We start from the raw sequence: 26,311 nt of genomic DNA, 5'->3' as shown, positions 1-26,311 counted from the left end.
ACACTCAGAACCAAGAGGATCACTCTCTAGGTCCCCTCAGGAAGACTACATTCTCTCTGCACCACCACTTCCTCATCACCACCAACAGCCCCCTTTTCTTTTTTCTTCTCTGCTTTTCGTTTTTTACTTTTACTATTTTGTTTTAAGATTTGTTTTTCACTTTAGTGGTCCCTTGTTTTATTTTGATCTGTTCTTTTTCTTTTCTGGTCTCTGACTTTTTCGGGATCACCTAGGGTGTATCTTATTTAGGTCATGGTTGATATTTTTGACTCAGCTTCCTCATAGCGACCCTCTGCACTGGACAAAATGACTAGCAGGAAGAATTTACCTTAAAAGAACCAGAAGCAATACTCTCTGCCAGAGTTACAGAATGTAGATTTAAATATGATGTCATAAATTCAATTCAGAAGTACAATTATAAAGATACACATGACTCTGGAAAAAAGCATCAAGGACTCTAGAGACTTTATTACTGCAGAATTGAGATCTAATCAGGTCAAAATTAAAAATACTCTGAGATGCAATCTAAACTGGATGTTCTAACTGCTAGGGTTAATGAGGTAGAAAAGAGAGTGAGTGACATAGAAGACAAGTTGTGGAAAGGAAGGAAGCTGAGGAAAAAAAAGAAAAATTAAGAGCCCATGAGGAAAGGCTTAGGGAAATATGTGATAGCTTGAGAAAGAGAATATATGTCTGGGATTCCAGAAGAGGCTGAGAGAGAGAGAAGGCCACAGAGTATATTTGAACATATCATAGCTGAGAACTTCCCTAATCTGAGGAAAGAAACAGGCATTCAGATCCAAGAGATACAGAGGACGCCCCCAAAAAAATTAAGAAAAAAAACCCCATTCAACACCTTGACACTTAATAGTGAAACTTGCAAACTTCAAAGATAAAAAGAAAATTCTTAAAGCAGCTTGAGACAAGAGATTTTTAATTGATATGGGAAGAAATACCAGATTAACAGCAGACCTCTCCACGACCTGGCAGGCCAGAAAAGGCTGGCATGCTGTATACAGGGTACTAAATGAGAAGAACATGCAGCCAAGAATACTTTATCCAGCGAGGCTGTCATAGAAGAGAATAGAAGGAGAGATAAAGAGCTTCCAGGATAGATAGAAACTGATAGAATATGTGGCCACCAAACTGGCTCTGCAAGAAATATTAAGGGGGACCTTGAAAAAGAAAGAGGGAGCCCAAAGAAACAATCCACAAAACAGATACTGTATAGATAATACGATGACACTAAATTCATAACTTTCAATAGTTACTCTGAATGTGAATGGGCTAAATGATCTCATCAAAAGACGCAGGGTTTTGGACTGGATAAAAAAAGCAAGACCCATCTATCTGCTGTCCACAAGAGACTCATTTTAGACCTAAGGACACATCCAGCCTGAAAATGAAGGGGTGGAGAACCATTTACTATTCAAATGGTCCTCAAAAGAAAGCTGGGGTAGCAATCCTCATTATCAGATAAATTAGAGTTTATCCCAAAGACTGTAGTAAGAGATGAAGAGGGATACTATATAATACTTACAGGGTCTATCCAACAAGAAGACATAATGATTATGAATACTTATGCCCCTAATGTGGGAACCGCCAAGTGTATCAATTAATAACCAAAGAGATACTTAGATAATAATACACTAATAGTAGGAGACTTCACCATGGCACTCTCAGTAAATGACAGGTCTTCTAAGCAGAACATCACCAAGGAAACAAGGGCCTTCAATGACACACTGGACCAAATAGATTTCACAGATATATACAGAACTTTCCATCAGAACACAACTGAATACAGATTCTTCTCAAGTGCACATGGAACTTTCTCCAGAACAGACCACATACCGGGTCACAAATCAGGTCTCAACCAGTACCAAAAAATTAGGATTGTCCCTTGCATATTTTTAGACCAAAATGCTTTGAAACTAGAACTCAATCACAAGAAGAAATCTGGAAGAAACTCAAACATATGGAGGTTAAAGAGCATCCTACTAAAAGATGAATGGGTCAATCAGGAAATTAGAGAAGAATTAAAAAGATTCAAGGAAACTAATGAAAAGGAAGACACAACTGTTCAAAATCTTTGGGATACAGCAAAAGTGATCCTAAGAGGCAAATACATTGCAATACAAGCATCCCTCAAAAAATTGGAAAAAAATTAAATATACAAGCTAACCTGGCACCTAAAGGAATTGGAGAAAGAACAGCAGGTAAAACCTAAGCTAAGCAGAAAAGAGATAATATAGATTCAAGCAGAACTCAATGAAATAGTGCCCAGAAGAACTGTAGAACAGATCAACAAAACCAGGAGCTGGTTCTTTGAAAGAATTAATAAGATAGATAAACCCCTAGCCAGCCTTATTAAAAAGAAAACAGAAAAGACTCATATTAATAAAATCATGAATGAAAGAGGAGAGATCACAACCAATTCCCAGGGAATACAAACGATTTAAAAAATGTATTATGAGCAGCTATATGCCAATAAATTAGGCCATCTATAAGACATGGATGCATTTCTGGAAAACCACAAATTACCAAAACTGGAACAGGAAGAAATAGAAAACTTGAACAGGCCAATAAACAGCAAGAAAATTGAAGCAGTCAATATAAACCTCCCAAGACACAAAAGTCCAGGGCCAGATGGCTTCCCAGGGGAATTCTACCAAATGTTTAAAGGAGAAATAATACTTATTCTACTAAAGCTGTTTTGAAGGATAGGAAGGGATGGAATACTTCCAAACTCGTTTTATGAGGCCAGCATCACCTTGATTCCAAAATCAGACAAAGACCCCACCAAAAAGGAGAATTATAGATCAATATCCCTGATGAACATGATGCAAAAATTCTAAGATACTAGCCAATAGGATCTAACAGTACCTTAAGAGGATTATTCACCATGACCAAGTGGGATTTATCTTTGGGATGCAAGGGTGGTTCAACACTCGTAAAATGATCAACATGATAGATCACATCAAGAGAAAAAACAAGAACCATTTGACCCTCTCAATAGATGCAGAGAAAGCATCCATTCCTGATCAAAACTCTTCAAAGTGTAGGAAGAGAGGAAGCATTCCTCAATATCTTAAAAAAAACCATTTATGAAAAGCCCCCATCAAATATCATTCTCAAAGGGGAAACACTGGGAGCCTTTCCCCTAAGATCAGGAACGAGACAGGGATGTCTACTCTCACCACTCCTATGCAACATAGTACTAGAAGTCGTAGCCTCAGCAATTAGACAACAAAAAGAAATAAAAGGCATTCAAACTGGCAAAGAAGAAGTCCAACTCTCCCTCTTCACCGATGACATGACACTGTACATAGAAAACCCAAAAGACTCCACCCCAAGATTACTAGAACTCATACAGCATTTTGACAATGTGGCAGGATACAAAATCAATGCCCAGAAATCAGTGGCATTTCTATACACTGACAAGACTGAATAAAGAGAAATTAAGGAGTCAACCCCACTTACAATTGACCCAAAGCCTAAGATACCTAGTAATAAACCTAACCAAAGAGATAAGGATATATACCCTAAAAACTACAGAACACCTCCGAAAGCAATTGAGGAAGACAAAAAGAGATGGAAACATATTCCACGCTCATGGATTAGAAGAATAAATATTGTGAAAATGTCTGCTACCCAAGGCAATCTACATGTTCAGTGCAATCCCTATCAAAATGCCATGGACTTTCTTCACATAGCTGGAACAAATCATCTTAAGATTTGTATGGAATCAGAAAAGACCCCGAAGAGCCAGGGGAATATTGAAAAAGAAAACCAATGCTGGGGGCATCACAATGTGGGATTTCAAGCTGTATTACAGATCTGTGATCATCAAGACAGTGTGGTACTGGCACAAAAACAGACATATAGATCAAAGGAACAGAAAAGAGAACCCAGAAGTGGGCACTCAACTCTATGGTCAACTAATATTCGACAAAGCAGGAAAGAATATACACTGGAAAAGGAGAGTTGGGTAAATTGGACAGCCATGTGTAGAAGAATGAAACATTCTCTTATACCATATGCATAGATAAACTCAAAATGGCTGAAAGATCTAAATGTGAAACAAGAATCCATCAAAATCCTAGAGGAGAACATAGGCAACAGCCTTTTCTGAACTTGGCCACAGTAACTTCTTGCAAGATGCATCTATGAAGGCAAAGGAAACAAAAGCAAAAATGAACTACTGAGACTTAATCAGGACAAAAATCTTCTGCACAGTAAAAGAAACTGGTGCATCCACTCTGGAAAACAGGTGGAAGTTCCTCAAGAAGTTAAAAATAGAGCTACCCTATGACCCAGCAATTGCACTATTGGGTATTTACCCCAAAGACACTGATGTAGTGAAATTCTGGGATACCTGCACCCCAATATCCATAGCAGTAATGTCCACAATAGCCAAAGTGTGGAATGATCCATGATATCCTTCAACAGATGAATGGATAAAGATCATATGGTCTGTATATACAATGGAATATTACTCAGCCATGTCCCACCATTTGCTTCATCGTGGATGGAACTGGAGGGTATTATGCTGAGTGAAGTAAATCAATCGGAGAAGGACAAACATCATATGGTTTCACTCATATGGGGAATATAAGAAATAGTGAAAGGAATTATAATGGAAAGGAGGGGAACTGAGTGGGAAAAATCAGAGGGAGACAAACCATGAGAGACTTCTAACTCTGGGAAACAAAGAAAAGGTTGTGGAACGTGATGTGGGTGGGAGTATGGGGTAACTGGGTGATGCACAGAGGAGGGCACTTGATGGGATGAGCACTGGGTGTTATAGATATGTTGGCAAATTGAATTAAATTAAAAAATGTAATTAAATTTTTTTTCTTGCATTAAAAAAATTGAAGAACCCATTCATTCCTGTAAAATGCATCATTCAAAGTAAGAACAGATTGTGTTTCCACCAAAATCAGTACCGGTTCATTTAGAGCAATTACATACACTGAATATTTACCAGAATTTGTTTTATTGACTTATGAGCAACTGAAGGTAGAGCATCTTATGTGAATGACAACACATCACAAGTAGAAATCTGAACACTGGACTGAGGCATGTTATACTATGTGTAGTAATACTTTAAGTCAAGAATTCACAAAATAATTTCAACACCAAATTTTAGGCTGTTTGAATACTAATTTCAAAACAGAGAGTCTGTAGATGGACACAGGTTCAGTGTTTATAGTAATCCTAAAGAAATATTTATGAGTTACATGTATGGGTACTTTAAAATATCACATAAGAAACCTTATATTTCACAAACAAATCTCTATTGGGGGCAAAACTCTTTGTACAGAATTTATTATGAAATAGTTTAATGGCAAAAGGCAATTAAGAAGAATTAAAATTTTTTCACATTATGTAAGAGATAAACAATACAAAATTGGATATGATATATTCTTGAAGCCCTTTTACACAAATAATTTTCATAATTTGTAGGTATGAATATACCTTAAATTACTATTATCAAATTAATTTTGAAGTAAAATTCCTTAATCAAATTAAGATTAGGCTAATTCATAAGAAATTAATCAGGTAGTTTAACACTGGAGCTCACTAGCCATTCTATATGTAGCACAAAATAATTATCTCCAATAAATACCTATAAATATAATTTCTTCATACTTTAAAATATTTTAAAATTTAAATAAAAATCTCTACATGTAGACAATCTGGGCTAAATTTCCATATATGCCTTGAAAAATATATGTTCACATGAATATATTCTTACTTAAACATGATTTTAAATATTCTTAATAGAGGAGGCATGACATCTTCACACAAAAGCTAAATAAATAGCATGATTCAGCCCATGATTATTTTCCTCTTAGGAAAAAATTACTTAGTTTTTTGCATAGGATTAAGACTGGGCATATTTTCTACATTCTTATAATTTTCTCAGGGGCACTTCTCAAAATACAGATTGGTAAAGAATCCCCACTACTTTAAAGTTCCTCTACCATTTTCTCACATCTAGCAAGAGCAGAATTCAATCCTACTTCTGAGGCCAGAGTAATGATTTTTAAAAAGGTAATTATGAGAAATAATGATTAAGAAAAAAAAAATCTGGTAGAAAATGGTAAAATAAAGCAATTAAAAGTCAAATAAATAAAAGTCAATATTTTTGTATCTTTAGAAAGGCTTTTAAACATTTAGAATTATAATGAATATATTACTTTTATTCTGAAACTTCAAAATTATTTCATCTTTGTAGTACTAAAAGGAAGATATTATCATGAGACTAAAGTTACATCCTATATACATTTTCATAAATTTTGTTTTTTTTCACATTTTCAAAGGCCCCTTTTATCTGTAGTAGTGATAACATCATTTATGTCATTGGCTATTTAATATACACATGCAGCAATATAATTCAATAGTCATCTAACTTTTAAAAATATTTCATTGTATTTTCACATTAAATGGTGAAAGCATGGTCTTGACAGAGTGAAACTTGAGGAACAAATATTGAAAATATGCTGTTAATTTCAGTAGTGAGCTACAACAGTTTATGGGTGTCTCCCTTTAAAAGTTATCACCCAACTGAATTCCTACCAAGAACTAGCAAGTAAGTGATTATCAAGAGGGAAAGAACAAAATTAAAATAATATGAGAGAATTGAGTGATTTACCAAATTGACAGGTTGCAGTAGTCGGTAAAGAGCCAATGGTGGGAAAGGTAGCTTCCATAAATAAAACTCCTTCTAGGGGTGTCCAGTGGCTCAGCTGGTTAATGTCCGACCCTTGATCTTGGCTCAGGTCATGATCTCAGGATTGTGAGATCAAGCAAGCCCTGCACTGGGCCCCTGGGCATGTAGCCTGCTTAAGATTCTCTCTCTCTTCTCCCTCTGCCCCCAACAAAACTCCTTTTATTTTGGCTGCTGCATTCAGTAATACCTCAGTGGCTAAGTTTAGAAATGTTATAATTGCAGAATATATAATTACATAATACATATAGTTGTATCTTATCTGCAACTATTTTAATAAGGAAAGAACAAATGGGAAAAAATGTAGGGCATTCTAATCAAAGTTTGAACAAAATGCAATTTTAATGTGGAATGTCAGTACTGAAAATTTTATGAATACTTTGTATGATTATATGTCTCTAGAGTAGATTTATAATTAACCACTCTTCTTAAAATCCTTCATGCTTGCAAACTGCTCGCTAAGGAATGGTTGAATAGGCAGAAGGACCTCTCAGGAAGAGAAAAAGAGGTGACCAACACTACAGGGATTTTTAAAGGTTCTACAGGATCTCAGCCATTCATTAAAACTGCTATGGTCCTATCTCTGCTGGTGTCCCAACACTGTCTAGGGAATCATATGGACTGCCATGGGTCTCCAAGGTCATGTCCCAGGGAAGATCCTCTTGCAAGGTTAGGAACTGTATATCATCCCACAAGCAATTATAAATTTGTGGCTGAAATATTTTCATGAATTTTTGATACCTGCACACACTGTAAAGAATGTCAATGCCTTTATGACAAAAGAGGAAGCATCTAGATTGGCATCATGATGGTAACGCATGTGGATGAAGCAGGGGCCATCAGCCTAGCGGTTAAAACTAGAGCCTCTGAAATAGGATGGCTAGACTTGAATGCTAGCTCTGCCTCTTATTAACTGCATGACCTTGGGCAGATTACTTTTCTATCCTTCTGTTTTCTCATATGTAAAATAAGGATAATAACTACCTCTGTCATGGGGCTGCTGTAAATATTAACATGGGATAAGACAAATAGCTGAGAGCACTGCCTGGCATATTATAATCTCTCAGTGGAATGTCAGTCAAATTTTATGCAAGATAGAGGGATGAATGGCTAAGATGCAACGCTGTAGATCAGCTGACCAATTACTGATGGGTAAACTTCATAGCTTCCCTCTAACTAGAAACAACTTTAATATTCACAGGCGTGGTACGATGTTAGAAAAATCAATTTTGGAATCCAAATATTACAGTCTTCTCCCTAACCAACATAATAACATGCAAATGAAACTGCTCTGTAACAAGATAAGGAATGAAATCTTTCATGAGGTACATATTATCAGTATGCATTTCATGTCTCCATTGCATTTCAAATATAATTTCAGATTCAAATTGTTTTTTTGAAATTTGTGTTTCTTCACAAATCACACTGGTTCATACAATTAATTACATTCTTCAAACCCTATCTTCTGAGAAAAATATAGGAATGTTACCATTCACCCTTACCTAGATGCTAATGTAAGTGACCTTTCTTAAAGTTACTGTATGATTATGCATGTCTATTTCTTGAGCCGGATAACAATTAAAACCTTAGGTAAGCTTCAGAAACAAAGAACATATATCCATTAAATTATATTCAAACTTAAAACTCTGCTGGTTTGCAAGGTTTTTTTTTTTTTTTTGACATTATGCTGTATCTATATTATTAGCCAGAAATATCTTTGCCTGATAATGGAATACAGTTTGTCAGAGTAACAGAAATGTTACGGTTATGCAAAACAAAATGTACAAGTTGACTACAAAAATTCATAGTGCCAAAATAAGACATCTGTGAAAATTAATAAAAAAAAAAACTGACCACTAATTTGGTTGGGATCTTACTGGACAGATTTCAGGCCACTTGAATTTGACAGTGCACTTGCAAATGAACATAAAGGAATTCATAACAATAATGGCATGAGTGGAACTCTACATGGCACCAGTGAGCACCATTTATCATCACATGACTGTAACCCTCTCTGGTGAGAGATGAGGAACTGCTCCTCCAACACCTTCTTCTAGAAATTGGCTCTTTTCCCAACCTTTTTTAATTCTCTTGAGCTTTCGGCTTATACATGGAAGGAGTAAAACGATCTTACCCAGAATTACAATTGAGGGCAAAACAAGAGCAAGGACGAAGTTTGGTGGTGTATAAAACCTGTAGTACTCTTCTTCAAAAGCTCGTTTCCATCCATAAATTAAAACATGGAAAGTACTTATGAGCAGAGCAACATATCCAAGTGTAGACTTGGGTAGAGGAGAAAGAAAAAGAAACAAAGAATAAGGAACAAATTATTCAAACTCAAAAATCAATGCATCCAGCTACACCAAGTTTATAGTGTGCTAAACCTATTTTATCTTAAATTACTGACCTACTCTTTATTATCTACTAAATTAAAATTTAGTACTTCCACATATTTCATATATATTTAAGTGTTTGTCTTATTTTATACAAAGAAAGCCATATTGTATTTAGTTTCATACTCTGATTATTGTATCTTTTCCTCATGTCATTAAATATGAAAACATGACTCTTAATGCTTTATAATATTCTATTGAATGGATGTGTTATTGTTTACTTAATCATTGACGTTTACTCTGTTTTCAACTTTCCTCAATTATAAGCCCTTTTCTATATTTTGGTTTATTTCTTTAGAACTTATTTCTAATAGGGGGGTTATTGGTCAAAACATCTGGGTTTTCCTTAAGGGTACTGATGAAAACTGCAAAACTTCTTTACAAAGGTTAACCACATTTCCAACAGTTATGTGTATTTAAAAATTATATATATCTATACATATAATATACACACACAATAAAATTAAGTGCTGAAGAGCATTCTCATGGGAATACACGCCCCCCCCACCCTGCCCCACATATATATACTAGTTGAAGGTAAATATGAAAAACCTGATAGTATTAGTATGTGATAGAATAGCATTTCAAACATGTGGCTTTATTGATCATTAAATCAAATTATTCAGAGTACTTCCATTAAGCAGTTCATAGGTGAAAATCTAAAAGGTCAGCATTCTGGGCTCCCTAAATCATTGTTTGATTAATTACTTTGAGAAATGGTCTATGTAACATTATATCAGTGTAATGACGTAATGTCTAACTTCACGGGGAAAGGATCGACTCTTTAGCAGAACTGTTCTGTTTTGCAGTTACTCATTTCAATTTAATGATCACTTGCATCCACCCAACACCTTTTATCAGAGAGCCTTCCATCTCTTTCAGGTAAGATTAAACTGACAGTAGGAAAAGTATTCACATTTTCTTTCCTTCAAAAAGGAAAGACAAATTTAGACAGCCCTTAACTTGAATGAGCTCTTTAGATGACTTGGGGGGTAAAAACCTCAAATAGGCAAAAACAAAACAAAACAAAATTTAGTGTACCACCAAATGACAGTCATCCATATATTGTACTATAAACCATTTGGATACAACCAATACTGACTGTGATAGTACAGGTGGGTCTAAGCTTGAGTTACATATTTTAAAAATATGCATATTTGTTAAATAATTATTACTGGAGAAGGTATATGTTTAATTTATTAAAGAATACAGTGCTGTTTTGAAACACCTTTGTATATACTCATAGGCACATATATACAACTAATATACTAAATACATATAATAACAAGATTCATTAGGTTGGTTGCTTATCATTATCCATCAGTCCAGTCACCTAATTTGCCACACATTTCTTTTACAATATTCAGACTGACCTTCTCCTCACTTGAATTCAAATTAATAAGATTTTTCTAGATTGATCAGGTGACTCAAAATATAAAGGAATTCTTTATTCACTGGTTGAGTAACAAACTGACTTTTGGCACTAAACTTGATCTAAGCTTCCCCATTCTCACTTTCCTTTTTTTTTTTTTAAATAATTTATTTATTTATTCATGAGAGATATAGAGAGAAAGGCAGAGACACAGGCAGAGGGAGAAGTAGGCTCCCTTCAGAGAGCCTGTTGCAGAACTCAATCTCAGGACCCTGGGATCATGACCTAAGCCAAAGGCAGACGCTCAATCACTGAGTCACTGAGGCATCCCATCATTTTTTTTTTCTTTTTCTTTTTAAAATGAGCTTTATCTGTAATGGTAGGCAGTGCTATCAAAGTCTTCTAGTAGAATCCTGTACTGGTCTTTTGCTTACTAAACCAGAATGGCCCTAAGCTGGCTTCCAGCAATTTTCATTCCTTGAGCTAACTGCATAAATGCAGCCCCAAAGGCACTCTTTTATAAAAAGCATATTTAAAATTAAACTGTACTTAACACTTAAATTCTATGCCGCCCAATCCCTCACGCAAAAAAGCCCACGTACCTGAATAAAACTGAATTCCCTCCAGTTTAAAGCATTGCTCACGGAAGGGATAGAGGTGACTGCCAGGAGAGACAGTAAGCCAAGGCTCATTATGCCAAAGGAGATATACATTTCAATTCTCCAAACTTCTTCCTCGTTCCAAGAGTTTTCGACATTGGCATGAACCTAACGAGAGCAAATGTGAATTTCCTTCATTTGGCAGAATATTCACCGATTCAGTGCAGTTCACTCTTGGAATAAGAATACATCATATATGGACAGATTTAAATTGTATTTTTTCAATTTAACAGACCGTGATGGAGAACCTATTACTGGATGGTATTGTTCCAGGTGTGGGGAAAAGAGAAGGGAGAGTTAAATAAAGGAAGACTAAGATTCTCTCTTTCCTTGCATAAATGTGAGGGGATGGGTCAGTCTGTCACCTACATTGTAATACATCACAGTCACAGGAGTCTGGGGTCCTAAGACCAGGAATGTCAAGTGTTGGTTCCAAGGTGACATCAGAAAAATATTGGCAGTTAGACTTAATTTTGAGGTACTTTACTAAGTTGATTTAAACTTGGTTGAATATTTTGGGTACATCCTGGCTTTAGATCAACTTAGAATCCAGGAAGAGAATTTCTAAATTATGTGCGCATCTTCCTCTCTCACTTGAAGAATATTTGTATGTCATTTATTTCTCTTTTTTTTCTTTACCTTCTTTTCCTCAGAAAGCTGAGATCTCCTTACGGATAAAGTCATACTGAATGCAAATATTTACTCTCTTGAACTGCCTCACTGATGCACTTCTCCAACTCTTCAGTTGCCTCATTCCTATATAGTACTTCTTCAAATGTCTTTTCCTTACGTTGATAATACATATATGATCAAGTCAGACTTGATTAACTCTGAATATGTGGTATTCTGCATAGGGATTACTTTGAGAAATGTCAATTTACATGTAAACAATATAACTATAGTATAAATCAAAGGTTGGACTCTTCAGCCTAAAGCTTTGATTTAAATAAATATCTATTCATGGATAACAGATTCTAACTTAACACAGTTTAACTCTGTTCAGTTCCAGTTAACAAAAGAAACTTGAAATTAAAAAAAAAGGAAAGCTAGTTCTGAGCATTAGGTCCCCGGAACAATCATACGAATATCCTGAAAAAAGCCACAGAGCTCCTCTGTGGAAAAAGGCTCTTATTATCTTCTTTGATGTCTATACAACAATACAGAACCACCACCAACCTCAGCAAACCCAGAGCTTACAACCTGCACCTACTTGGCCTCCCAGGCCATTCATTCATCCCACAAAACACTTTGTGAATGCCTTACTACGTGCCAGGCACAGTTCTAGGTGTTACACATACCTCAGTGAACAAAACACACAAGATCCCTCCTCTCATAAACTTACATTCTGATGAGAGGAGGCAGACAACAGTAAATAAACAAGGAAAACATAAAGTGTATTACTGAAAAGAGTAAAAAGTGAAAGTAGAACAGAGTAGGAGGGACTGGGGTGGGGGACAGTGGGAACACAGGGCTTGAGTCAGAAGCAGGTAGCAGAATTTAAAATGATGTCCAGGCTCGGCCTCTGTGAGAGGTGCGATCTGAGCAAACAATTAATGACCAGTGACGGAGCTGGTGGAGCAAATATCAAACCCTTAGTATTTGGTTAAGTTGAAGAGGTATTTTTAGACAGACAATGGCTTAACGAACATCAATTCATTAATTTACTTCACATTATTTTATGTTGAGACAGGCATAAATACCAATGGCTACGCATTTGGATCATGATGCCATGGATCCTTATGAAATGCAAAAGTTGCCATTCGTTTTGCTACAGAGTCCTAGCTGTCATTGGTAAATACTACATCAAATAGCTTTGATGAGACCCTTTATGTTCCATTTGCTGAATGGATATCATACTTTGCTCCTTCAAGCTCCTTTCACATGAAGCTTTCTGTGAGATTTTCTTAAAGAGCTAAGTGTTAAAAAGGTTCACCTGAGGACCTAAAGCTTCACCTGAGTATTTTTCCTCCTCTTATTTTTGATAACAAAATCCTTGAAGATGTATGTCTCTTGATTCTGGCTTCCTATTCTATTTTGTATTTTCACTGGTTCTAACTTTATCACAAATGTTTACTGAGAGTACCTTATCATTTCACGGAACACAGCCAATTATAAAACATTAAAATAACTGTTTAATGCTAAAAGCAATCATTGCAATCATAACATAAAAGAGAAAAAACAGCTAACCCTTTATTTCTGTTCTTATTCTTCAAAGAAAGGTACGGTAGCAGCTTTTATCTTAAATGATTTTGAATCAGCCACATAAACATTGTATAAAGAACAATTCTTTCCCCTCCCTAAATATACCAAAATTTCTATTACAAGGTCTGTAAAATTTGACACTGTTTCAAATCTCACATTTTACAGATTATACTTACAAGGCATTTCACTAGTATCCAATAAATAACAAGCAAGTTCCATACCTGCTGATAAGCCATGTTGAGAAACAAGTATCTCTCTGACCTTCTCATTGGTAAGCAGAGGCTGTAGGCAACATGGACCGAAGCGAAGAAAAAACTTAGTAATCCAAGTTGTTTCCTGCACTGTAACCAGGTCTCCAACCAAGGCGGAAATTTCCTATACTTGGTGCCGTAATAAAGCTGATAAGCAGCTGCCAGGAGACCTGCTAGGTATACCAGAGACAGCAAAGTAATGGCAACTATGGGCAAAGTTTTATTCACAATCTCAATAGGAATCTTGTAAAAATCACTCTGCTGGTTTCTAGCATATGGATGTATCACATCTCTGACAAAGGAATATAGAAAGAAAAACGTGGCTAGGCTTATGGCTACCACCACTGGCCCTCTCCAGAGAGTAAATAGTCGCAGGGGCAAATTTTCAATCTCCCTGGCTGATGACAATGATCCCAAGTCAACAGGAATGAAATTCAGCTGACGGGCAAGTTCAATAACCTGTTGCCGAGCTTGAATATTGTTGCTGCATATATAGACCTGTGGCAAAAACAAAAGATTCATCGTTACTATTGTTTATGAAAATGGTGATTTTTGCACACTCCACCCACAGAGCATCGCTTATGACGACCTTGGGTGATGCAAAAAGTTAAGGAGATAAAGCATTTACTAACATTATTAATCTATTGATTAATAGGTCAAAACAGTGTCGTAGAAACAATAAAGTCCTTGCTACCTGTGAGGACATGAAAATAAAATGCAGAAAATTCTTGCTGGAAGCTGGGATTGGGAAGTCCCCAGGGGAAGGAAGGTTTCTAGAACACGTGGTTCAGTAGCAGTGGCAAGGTAAGGTCTAGGGTGAGTTTGGGCTGCTGGCCATCCACTGACTACTCTGGCTCTCACTCTGGGGTTGGCTCCCCCAGCCTCTGAGGACAATACCTAGTTCTAGGACTGTAGTGATTCTGTCTAGCAGAGGGATTACAAGCACTGTCCTTTAAAGATATTCAGCAATACAAGATGGGCATGGACTCTGGATGGTTGAATTTGCAATTAAAATCTCTAACTTATGTCACACTGCTGTACTATTTATAAAATTTCTTTGAAAGGCCATGAGTAATCTCGGGTTATTATTATATGACTTCATTGATCAGAATATGAAATTCTTTCACCTGTGAATAACGATACTATACCTGCGTAAGGGAAAAATGGTATTATAAGGCTTAGTTAATTTAAATAGTAAAGCCACTGCCATTACCTAATACTAAGGTGTTACATCTATATAATGAAATGATGGGTGGGGGTGAGCGTGGACTTTCAAACTACCCAAACCTCTTATATTTCTGTAGCTGAGAATTCAACTAATATTTGTTGAGCACAAATTCATTTCTGAAGTGAGCCACTATTACTTATGGGCAGGTCATCATCTCACTTGGGGCTAGAAAAATATTGCCATAAAGTCTCTGTTAATGTTTGGGGAAAACAAATTCTAAATATATCCCTGAAGTTGTTTACATAAGGTCTCTGGAACAGACCACACTGAAACACTTGTTTGCTAAAATGTGCATTTTGCTGACAATGTAGTGCTCTTTGGATCATTAATTTTACCTAACATGAGCAGATTAATAACAAAGTCAATATTATTTATACAAATGTCCATGAATTTCTAAAATGGAGTGGAGAAGAATACCTATATTCCAAAGAAAAGCATTCTAAATTATTATAGCTGTGACAATGCTGACCATTTTTTACTTCTTGTAAAAAAACTTGTAATAAAACTTAAATATAAATATAACCTATAAACTATAACATTTATTTAAATTTAAATAAATTTAAAATTCATTTAATTTATAAACCTAAAAGTATAAATCCAACATTTGTAACAAAAGTAGAAGCCCTATGGAATACAAATCAAACTATTTCTGTGCTCACTTTGAATTCAAATCCATATTTTTTATAGTTGTATTTTTTTTTAAGATTTTATTTATTTATTCATGAGACACACACAGGGAGAGGCAGAGACACAGGCAGAGGGAGAAGCAGGCTCCCTGCAGGGAGTCTGATGCGGGACTTGATCCCAGGACCCCAGGATCATGCCCCAAGCCAAAGGCAGACGCTCAATCACTGAGGCACCCAGGTGCCCCTGTAGTTTGTATTTTTTGTAGTTTCCTATTTTTTGTAGTTGTTAAAGATCAAAATTATCAGAATTATGGGCAAAGGGTTAAATTTAGGCTTATTCCTAGTTTGGTGTGTATGCATTCCTAAACTTTGGATATATGAAAGAAAAAAAGGATTTAGAAATAGCCTCTAGGAAAGCTGGGAAGTATATAATCTTTTACTAGTCTTCCAAAGTAAAGACTTGAAATGAATAGTTATCATGATCTGATATGCCATGTTCAGTGATACAATACCTGACTTCATTTTCTAAGGTATTTAATCTAAGGCATGAACTGTCTTTACGAACAAAAATAATGAAAGTATTTTATTGTCATGCTTACCTATGATGCATGACTACACCTTTAAAAGACTTGTAAGGTGCACTATTTTATATGTTTACTTATAAAGGCTCTCATTCCATAAAGGCATTGATGGAGCTCCCCATATGCTTTATTCTCAAGTCAAACTGGATAGAAACCATACTCTAAAAAAGAACCCAAGAAATCCAATCTGCTTCCCTACACAGATTAAAATCTAGACTTTAAATAAAACGAACTGCATAAAATAAAAAGGCACTTCTAAAGCATTCTTCTTGAGGCTCATACTAAATAGTGTTGCATACACAGATGGAATACTGTTACCAAATAGCTGCCAGGAAGGAGAAGGGAGGGGAGAGCTAGGGAGGGAGGAGGAGAGTTGGGGAGATAGAAGAAGAAATAAGGCATGTTTGTTATTGTTTCTATTTCTGAGGAAGCCAGGAGAGACTCAATGTAATGTGTGCCATTATTCATCGGCCAACTTTGTCTTTTCTCGAATTAGCTGGTAATAACAGGAAAGTCCAAGTAATTTTCTCCACTTTCCACACTATTTGATAGGGGTGGAAATGCACCCTTACAAGGTCAGGACATAAGTTTTCAGGTGCTCAGACACAGTTTTCAAAATGATAATCACTGGAGAGTGTCAGAATTTGATTTTTAAACGTAGGACATTTGTTTCACTACTTAAATACAGAATACCAGACAAATACCAATAAAATTGGGGATTAAGAGGTACCAACTTCCAGTTTTAATTACATCATGGAGATGAAAAGTACAGCACAGGGAACATAGTCGATAGTATTGTAATGTTGTGCAGTGGGGCACCTGGATGGTTCGATTGGTTAAGCCTCTGCCTTTAGTTTGGGTCACGGTCCCTGAGTCGTGGGATGGAGCCCTGTGTTGGGCTTCCTGCTCAGTGGGGAGTCTGCTTCTCCCTCTCCCAATTCGTGCTTTCTCTCTCTGTCCCTCAAAATAAATAAAATTAAAAAAAATTATAACGTCGTACAGTGACAGATGGTGACTGCACTTGTCGTGGTGAGCACTGAGCGACATGCAGAATTGTCAAACCATGATATTATATACCTGAAACTAACATTGTATGTCAACTATACTTCAATAACTAAAGAAAAAATGAAAGAAAAAAAAAAAAAACCATACCTGCCGGCTGGCATCCTTGGGTCCTAACTGAAGGGCCCAAGCTGAGACAACATTAAAGCCTTTGACAATCAGAGAATCCGGGAATAATGAAGCCAAATATTCTGCGTTGGATTCTGGGTATTGGTTTATCCTCATGTTATTGCTCACATCAATCAGGATTTTACCCACAAGCAGATGTCTCAGGTCCCAAAGGGAGGTGTAATGTTCTCTATGCAGAGCAACAAATATTATATTTGTTTTTGTTAGAGCATCTTCATGGTGAGTGACGTCTACCACATGAGGAAAAAATTCAGAAGCAAACTTAGGATTTCTACTTCCTATCACCACATGATAGCCACATCTAATAAGTCGAATCGTCAGTGATTTGGCAAAATCCCCACTTCCAATCACACCTACAGTGACCTTCCTTGCATCTTTGATACCATTTATGCCATTAGGCAAAAAAGTTTCACTAAGGTTCTTAGGGCTTCCCATCATAGAGATCGATTCCATGATATGGGCTCTTTCAAGATCACCAGAGATGTCCTAAGGGAGAGAAAATAAAATCTTCATCAATTACCTATTACCCAACAGTCACATACTCCCAGACATTATAATAATACCCCTCATTTACAGAAGTAAAATATTTTAGCAAGCTATAAAACCTAGAACCCAGCAAGACACAATTTGTAAGCTAAAAAAGGATGTCAGAGTAGAAAAATGAACTGTCACAAAGTTGCTATGCTAAAGTGGGGCTTCTGAAATTTTAATGGACACATGAATCACCCGAGAATCTTATTAAAATTCAGATTCTGATTCAGTAGGTCTGGAGTGAGGCCCAAGATTCTCCCTTTCGAACAAGGTGATACAAATGATGCAGGTCTACTGACCTCTGAGCAGCGAGTCACTACAGCACAAAAGGCAAGAGACTTTAGTTTCACCTAGAATTTTTTTTTTTTTCACCTAGAATTTTTTTAAAAGCACAGTTCTACAAGTCAGATTACCCAGTTTTGGCAGCAGATCAGAGGCAGCCAGTCAGAAATGCCACTAGAGGTGGAGGTGATGTGCTGGCATGTGAGAGCATATATAACATGAGAAGACAGAAAAGCCACCAAAAAAAGGATTTAAAAATGGCTAGAATCGTTTGAGGTAGAGTCTATAAATTATCCTATATACCAATAGCCAAAGAGAGATCAGTTAATCAGTTAATAAAAAATGACCCCCCCCCCGGCATTTAAATAATATTTTCAGAAAAACAGGTTTCAAAATATAACAAAGGATTAATTAAATACCATTTACTTCTATCATTCACTCTTATCCTACAATTTATTAAGACAGCTTCCTGACAAAAAAACAGGATTAGTAATGTGTTTATGGTCTTAAATTACACAATACTTATGAAATCTTTTTCTTCCCCTTTTAATTGTTGGCTTAAATACAGTGAAGCTATTTTGCCTGAAAAAAATCTGTCAAATTCTCTTCTACTTAGGGGACTAACATCTGAAATGTTAATATTTGTAATAACTTGCTCAAGAAGACACATCAAATGGCCATGAATCAGTGTTGCTGTTGGATCTGAACAAAATATACTTTTCCAGATGCCTGGGTGGCTCAGAGGTTGAGCGTCTGCCTTTGGCCCGGGGTGTGATCCTGGGGTTCTGGGATCGATTCCCACATCGGGCTCCTGTGTGGAGCCTTCTTCTCCCTCTGCCTGTGTCTCTGTCTCTCTCCCTCTCTCTGGTCTCTCACGTATTAAAAAAAAAAAAAAAAAAGGAATCTTTAAAAAAATCTTAAAAAAATAAATAAAATGAAATTTGAAATTTAGAGCCAGAAAACCCCCACTTTTTACCCTACAAATGGACCACAATGACTCCCCAAACCCTGTCAGTTAATCTTTAGAAAACCAATATTACCTAATACTTGTATAGCACACTTCATGTGCCAGCTGTAGGCACTTTTTATGTTAACGGACTGAACCCCATGACTGCTTGATGAGACAGCTGTTAATAATGTCATGCCTGTTTTGAACATGAGGAAACTGAGACATGTAGAAGAGCATTAATTTGTCCAAGGTGATAAGTGAGAAAGTCAGGGAGCCAGGATTAGAATCCAGGCAGCCCAGCTAAGGCACGTGTCACTTTGGTGCAAGTTACAGAATTTAGAGAAAGGGCCTTGTTCTTTGGGGGAGAGGGGCTGGGTGGGACAGTGATGGTTGTGCTCAGGTCAGTGTATTCTCCTTCTTGGGCATGGTTCACTCCTCAGCATTACCTAGTGATCTTAATGTCTAACTCAGATCCTGGGAAAGGAGAAAACTCACTATTTTTGCATCTATTACACGTTTCATTTCACTTTTCAAGATAGAAGGGGTGGGAATTATCTGCTTCCCATGCACTCAGAAGGCCAGGCAGAGGTCAGAGGCACCAGAGCAGTACAAAACATCAATATCCTCTTGGAGGTATCATGAGCTATCCTGGGAATCAAGAGCAGTTAAAGGAGACAGAAGTCATACAATCGATGATCATTTCATTCAGGCATCCAAGGTGAACTGGCCAACCTACCCCTAATCATATTTGCCACCTAAGGGGGAAGAGTTATTAGACTCACACACAGGAAACCAAGTGTCCTATATCCCAGTCCTGAATTCTGAGTAGAGATTGTGGCATCTCTCAAATCTAAGAATTGCCGCACTGGCTTTCATATACACAATAATGCATGAAGTTTGCTGACTGCCTGGTGCTATGAGAGTCAGAGGATCCCACCACTTGATAAGTGGAGAAGCAGAATTGTAATCTCAGAGCTGCTTCTTCCCACAGGGGAGAATGGCCCCCTAAAGCAGTGGTTCTCAGCTCTATCTCCACACTGAAATGGCCCAAGGAGCTTGAAACCCAGTGACACCTAGTTACCTCCAGCCAGATCTTTGTTTAATTGGTCTGGAGTCCAGTTTGGGCATCAGGCTTTTTTTCTTTTTAATTGTTCATTGGGTGTTTTAATTAATATGCAGCCGTGTTTGAAACAACGCTACTAAAAGGTTCAGGATTCAAGCTAATACTTAGCTTGGCATTTGGAAATAACAAATGTGGCTTTTTGATCCTCAAGCTCATTTTTGCACTGTGGTTTGTAATCACGGAAAATAACACTAGCAAGAGAATAACCGTTGCCTGGAATGCAGGAAGCTGAGGAACATGCATGTTGTCCCTCCCCATCTCCTACTCAGGCAGGAGCAGTATCGGAAGGACCACTCACTATTTTGCAATTTCCCTTTTATCCACTTTCTGGAAAGTCAGTACCACTCCTTAAAATGTGTCATCCCATTGCACAGCATATTTTGTTCCTGTTGTTTCACAACATTCAAAGTTCAGGATGTCTAGTGACGCTATCTTCTTCTGGCTGACAAGGGACTCCAGCTCTCCGGGTATCAGAGGCTCTGCTGACTGGAGTAGATGGGAGTTTCTAAGTGACCTGACTCTCTCTAGAATACTATCAAACTTTAATGTGAATATGATCACCTGGGATCTTGTTAAAATGAACATTCTGATTCTCTACGTCTGGCATGAGGCTCAAGAGTCTGTGTTTCTCCAGAGCTCCCAGATGATGCCCCTTGTCCTAGTGGTTTGTGGGCCACACTTTGACTACCAAGGTCTTGGATTCTCTCTACCTTTTCATTTGATGTGATTCTCAGGTAACACAGACTAAAGAATTGAGAAGGTTATACATTTATGGAAAGTTTTGTTTATGTGGTACTGAGGAGAAAGGACAGGCTGAGGCTTCTGAAATCTCCTTGTTTTCTGAGTCTCTTTCCTCTGTTATATGGAAAACAAAGAGGCTGTACCTAACTCCTGCAGTCCAATACTAAAATCCTTTTGTTTCCAAGTCTTAAAACTATAAAAATCATAGTAATATCACTACTTTATATTTAACACTGTGACATTTCAACTTCATTAGCTTGACTTAAAAGTGTGATTTAGGTAGCACATGGAGGGACACCTGGGTGGCTCAGCTGTTGAGCATCTGCCTTCGGCTCAGGGCGTGATCCCAGAGTCTTGGGATGGAGTCCCACATGTGGCTCCCTGTGTGGGGCCTGCTTCTCCCTCTGCATGTGTCTCTGCCTCTCTCTCTGTGTGTCTCTCATGAATAAATAAATAAATAAAACCTTAAAACAAAAAAAAAAAGTAGCACATGGATTCCTTGAAATTTCAAGGTCACAGTTTTCCTGAGTGGCCATTCAACTTGCTGTTTGCATTTAATACTTGAAGTATATCATCAGGGTCAAAGAATTGGATTATACTCAGCTACATGGCCTCCTGAGATTCTGTTTAGAAGGGTTTCCTTGACATTCCTCGGCTGAATGGCAGCTGTTATGCTATATAAATAGAACCTAATTTGTTTCACATACAAACATCTAGGGCATTAATTTTTAAATGATAGTAACTCTGAAAGGGGCTGTCCTCAGAGATCTGGGTGACATCCATAACTTGATGATTTAGACATGTTATCAAGTAAATATAATTCCCCCAGGGCCATGAGAGGGTGTGGGTGTATTTTTGACTCTGCAAGGCCACATCTGAACCTTTCTTCTTCTCCTCTCCTGCAAACACTCAGCTCCTCGGAGGCCCGTGGCACCTCATAAAACCTCCCTGTAAGCATTGCTGTCATCTATTGACTTCCAGCTTACTCTTTGTCACTAGTGACTTTGACATACATAGTCTTCCTCTCCGTGCCAACAGTTGTCATCCTTTTCTGGGATGTTCTGGGATGTCTTCACTCAAGTGGATAAACCACTCAACCTCACGTCCTCTTGTTTCCATCAGTCGTTAAACCAAAAACAATGAATCTCTGCCTCCATCCGACTCAGCCATTCACTTTCTGATATCTCCAAACACTATCTCCGAACCTTCCAATAATCTTAGATATTTGCAGTGACTAATTCAAGTCAGCAGAAAAAATCTGATGCATTGACCTGCTATTTTCTCACTATCAACCTCCTCCTGGTTTCTCATTACCTACCTAAATTCTACAGCATACAGTTATGGTCACTTGCTTAAAAAGATCAACTCTTGTTAAAGACTAAATATTTGTGTCCACCCCCGCCCCTGCCAAATTCTTATGCTGAAATCCTAAATCCCAATGGGAAGGTATTAAAAGGTATGGACTTTGGAAGGTGATTGGGTCATGAGGGTGGAACCCTATTGAATGGAATTTGTGCTCTTATAAAATAGGTCTTGGAGAGCTCTTTCTCTCTTTCTGCCAAGTGAAGACAGCAAGAAGGTGATAGTCTATGAACCAGGAAGTGGGTCCCCATCAGACCCCGAATCTGCCTTGTAAGAAAGAATGCAACAAATAGGGTTTGTTGTTGAATGTATCAAAAAGATGTGAGGACCAAAAGAAATGTGATGATAGGTCTATAGGTAAGATCCCTTTCTTTGCTGATCAAGACAGGGCAGCCCAAAGTGAGTGAGATGTCAATGTCATGGTTACTGGCTGAGCTCTGAATAACGTCTGATTGTGTCCTTTGAAACTGCAGTCCTAGTCTTTCCAGCTTCTGATGTACCCTCTTCCTCACCTTTCTTACTCACTTATGATCCTTTCCTTAAAATGTGTTTGCCTTCATCTGTGCTACCTTTTCAGTACTAAAGTATAATCACGCTCATTCACTACATTTTCCATGTCACCAGTAAAACTTGAATATAGCTTCTCATTTCCTCTTTGTACAATCAGCTCAATTTATCATTGTTTATATTGTCTCAACCCCCACCCACCCACCGCCCCAACGCACACAAAAAAGAGGGGCTAGCTAGGTGAAAGAAACTGCAAACCATTTCTAAATAGCCTGCAAAATCTCTAGGATGGGTATTGTTCTTCTGTAAATAGCTTTTAAGCTTGGAAACAGCAGAGAGAGAGAGAGACAAGGTAAAAAACGAAAACACAATAGACTCACTTGAAAGAAAAAATAAATAGATCAACACAACCAAGAAATAAAACAGGTGGAATGGCTGTCGGGCGCGTGTGTGTGGGGGGGGGGGGGGGGAGGCACGGCCGAGGTGGTTTGGAGAGAATTTTAAGCGTTCCTGGTAGCGGGGCCCTTGCTGGGGCTCAATCTCAAATCTTGAGGGTGGGGGAAGGGGCAGGAGTTCAAATTCTACTTCTCCCAATTTCACCCACAGTGAAGAGTGAGAATCAACCACGGCCCGGAGTAAGTTTTTCCACCTAAAAAATGAACTGCCCGAGGAGTAAAACTCGACACCAATCCTTGTTCAAGGGGGGTTGCGGGGGGGGGGGAGATAATAAACGGAAATCTCCGGACAAAATTTTCTTTATCTCTCTGCTCCATTTTAAGAGCAAGATATTTAGGGCATAATTTTCAACAAGTTTTGGCTGAGGCTGAACACAGGGTTCAACGATAATCCAGGACACTGAGAGAAGAGGCCGATCACCTCCTAACACACAATGGCCTAAGCACTCCACGGTCGCATAACCGGCGAATAAACCAGAGGACTCGAGAAACACTTTCCCGCACAGCGGCGCGGCGCGACGGTCTGGGAGATGCGCTGCGGGGGCGCGGGGGCGCCCCGCAGGGGGGCGGGGGCGGCCCGCAGGGGGGCGGGGGCGGCCCGCCGTGCTTTCCCGCGGGGTGCATCCTACCTGGGGCGCTGTCTCTCCCGGCCTCCTGGCCTCCTGGCTCCTGGGCCCAGCCTCGGGACTTTCTGGGGAGCTCGCCGAAGAGCACGAGCAGCAGCAGGCGGACTCGGAGGCACAGACCCCCTTCCCCAGCCCGCCTGCGGCCCCCCAGCTCCAGGGGCCCGGGGCCCCGGGCGGACGCCCGCAGAGGGCGCGGCAGCGGGGAGGACCGAGCAGCGCGCGGCCACCACTGCCCCTGGACCCTCGACTCCGCCGCCGCCGCCGCCGCCACCTGGTCTCGCGCTCCTACGCGACCCGCTCACCTCTGCGCCCCCCCTGCGCCCACCCCCCCGCGCCCGGCTGGGGCGAGCCTGGCAGCTCCGCGGCCGCGGCGCCCACTCCCCAGGGGCCCGGGCCGGCTGCAGGGCCTAGGGGCCGCGCCTCCGACCGGCGGCTGCAGGCGGGCTGGCGCGGCGCTGGCGCTCCCGCGGCTTCCCCGCCTCCCCGCGCCCGAGCGCGCGCCGCCCGGGAGGAGGCGGGGGAGGGAGGCGCGCGGAGGCCGGCCCCGCAGTGACGCGCCGAGCGCGGCCCTGGGGGGCCCGGGGACGCCGACCCGAGGGCGGTGCGGCGCGGCGCGGCGCCGGGAGCTGCCCGGGAGCTGCCCGGGAGCGCGGCGGGGTCCGGGCGGGCGCGGGCAGAGCGGGGGAGGCCGGAGAGCGCCGGGCGGGAGCCGGGCGGCTGCGCTGCAGCGGGGGCATCCCCCCCCCCGGCCCCGGCCCCGGAGCTGCGGAGCGCCCGCCCTCGCCTGCACCCCCTGCCTCCCCCCCGCCCAACCCTTCCTTCCGAAGCAGCCCCAGGAAAACCAAGCCCGGCTTGGTGCTGCGCAGTCGCCTTCCCACTCCACACTTGGCCTTTCTGCACCGGTGCACGGCCCCGCGCCCCTTCCCCGTTGCATACTCCAGTTCCTGACGCGTCTCCAAGAAACGGCCGCGGGTTTTCCTCTCCGTGTTCCCTTTCCCTCACCTCGACCCAGCCAAGCCGTCCTTTGTCTGGATTGCGTCCTTGTAATACAACGTCCAGAAATGCCCTTTCGTGAACCGTATTTTAAAGCCCCCTCGCCCGGAAGGATCCTCACAGCCCGCCGACTGCAGATTGGTCTGTTGACTTTGGCCTTCACTGTAGCTGGGGCCAAGCCCGCTCTGGAGTTGGGGAACGCAGGGCTAGACCGGGGAGTCGGGGCTGTGTGTTCCTGGGGCGAGCCCCTGAACTCTCTGGGCCGCAGTGGCCTTGAATGCCCAGGGGACCTCTGAGCTGCCAGGGCTCTGGCCTTGCGATCCTGTAAATTCTCGCCCTGCAGACTACCGAGTAGTCATGACTCCTCTGTCTTCTGCAAGAGATCTTTATTCTCGCAATGAAAATCAATTTGGGAAAATTCTCAAAGTTGGGTCGATTTGTTCATACGTTAGCAAATTATCATTTCAGCCAGTTAAGTTGAAAAAGTCTCTCTTCCTGGTGGTTTATTAACCAGGGGGAAAAAAAGTACGACAACAACGGAGAAGGGGGTCTCGGATCGATCGTTGGGAAAACTGCACTTTCCCCTCTGTAGTTAGTCCATTCAGATTAACCTTTGCAAATGCGGCTTTGGAAATACATTCTCTGTTTGACTTGACATTTGCGCCCTCCCCCACCGCCAAATAGTATTAAGGTTTAAAGTTTAGGCATAGGCTGAGCTTTTAGTGATGTTGAGGTATTGACAACTGGCGAAATTCTTTCCATTTTGGTAACTAGAAAAGAATAGTTAAAATTTATACCAAGTTTTATTTTTTTTGCTTCAGTACTACCCTCAAGTAATGAAATTAGCTTTCTTTCTTTCTTTCTTTCTTTCTTTCTTTCTTTCTTTTTTAGCACTTTTGGAGGACTACTAGAAGAAATTCATGATTCTCAGTAGTTTAATGAAAAGTAGGCAGCTTTATCATTTTTTTTAAACAATAGCATTACATAACTTTCACAAAGGGTTATTTAAAAATATAACACTTTCTAACTATCCTAAAACTACAAATTATTGTGTAAAGCATATAGGTAAACCATGTATTTTATTTTATATTATTATTATTTATTTTTAAAGACTTTATTATTTTATTTATACAACCTGGGGCTTCAACTCACAACCCAGAGATTAAAAGTTGCACGCTTACCGATTAAGCCAGCCAGGTGTCCCTAAACAGTGTATTTTAAATATTTTTAAGAGCTGTCTTAACAGTGGACTATCCCCCTCACCAAAAAAAACAAGTTATATTCGAAATCATTTAAGAGAGAAGCAGTCACAAATTTGCAATTTCCAGAAGGAATATCCACCTTGCTTATTTGAACTATTAAACAAATATCCTTGACGGAAAACCTCACGCTGCCAAATGTGTCCCCCAAAACTGTTGGCTCTGATGCAAAGCATGATTTCTTCCAGGGTAATTGAAATTTTTACCACTGTTTTTGAGTTGGAGTTTTAGAGTATAAAAATGATTT

At 39.5% G+C, this 26,311-nt stretch overlaps 1 protein-coding gene across 2 annotated transcripts; it reads right to left on the bottom strand.

Annotated features, from left to right (window-relative positions):
- Positions 1-4,977: 4,977 nt before the first annotated feature.
- STEAP2 (STEAP2 metalloreductase) lies at positions 4,978-25,156 on the bottom strand. 2 transcript variants are annotated; one of them, XM_055307423.1, is made up of 5 exons: positions 24,815-25,156; positions 17,198-17,722; positions 13,581-14,108; positions 11,101-11,265; positions 4,978-9,015 (listed from the first exon to the last, which is right to left on the bottom strand). In XM_055307423.1, exons 2-5 carry the CDS (start codon positions 17,687-17,689, stop codon positions 8,728-8,730), a joined length of 1,473 nt encoding a protein of 490 aa, XP_055163398.1. In that variant the 5' UTR covers positions 17,690-17,722; positions 24,815-25,156; the 3' UTR covers positions 4,978-8,727. The 2 variants fall into 2 exon arrangements, with proteins under 2 accessions (XP_055163398.1, XP_055163397.1); XM_055307422.1 differs by lacking the exon at positions 24,815-25,156 and adding an exon at positions 23,816-24,281.
- Positions 25,157-26,311: the final 1,155 nt, after the last annotated feature.

The sequence above is a fragment of the Nyctereutes procyonoides genome, unplaced genomic scaffold, assembly GCF_905146905.1.
Source record: "Nyctereutes procyonoides isolate TBG_1078 unplaced genomic scaffold, NYPRO_anot_genome, whole genome shotgun sequence".
In the NCBI taxonomy this organism is placed as follows: Eukaryota; Metazoa; Chordata; class Mammalia; order Carnivora; family Canidae; genus Nyctereutes; species Nyctereutes procyonoides.
The sequence above is the reverse complement of the archived record's forward strand: the minus strand, read 5'-3'. Positions and strand labels throughout refer to the sequence as shown.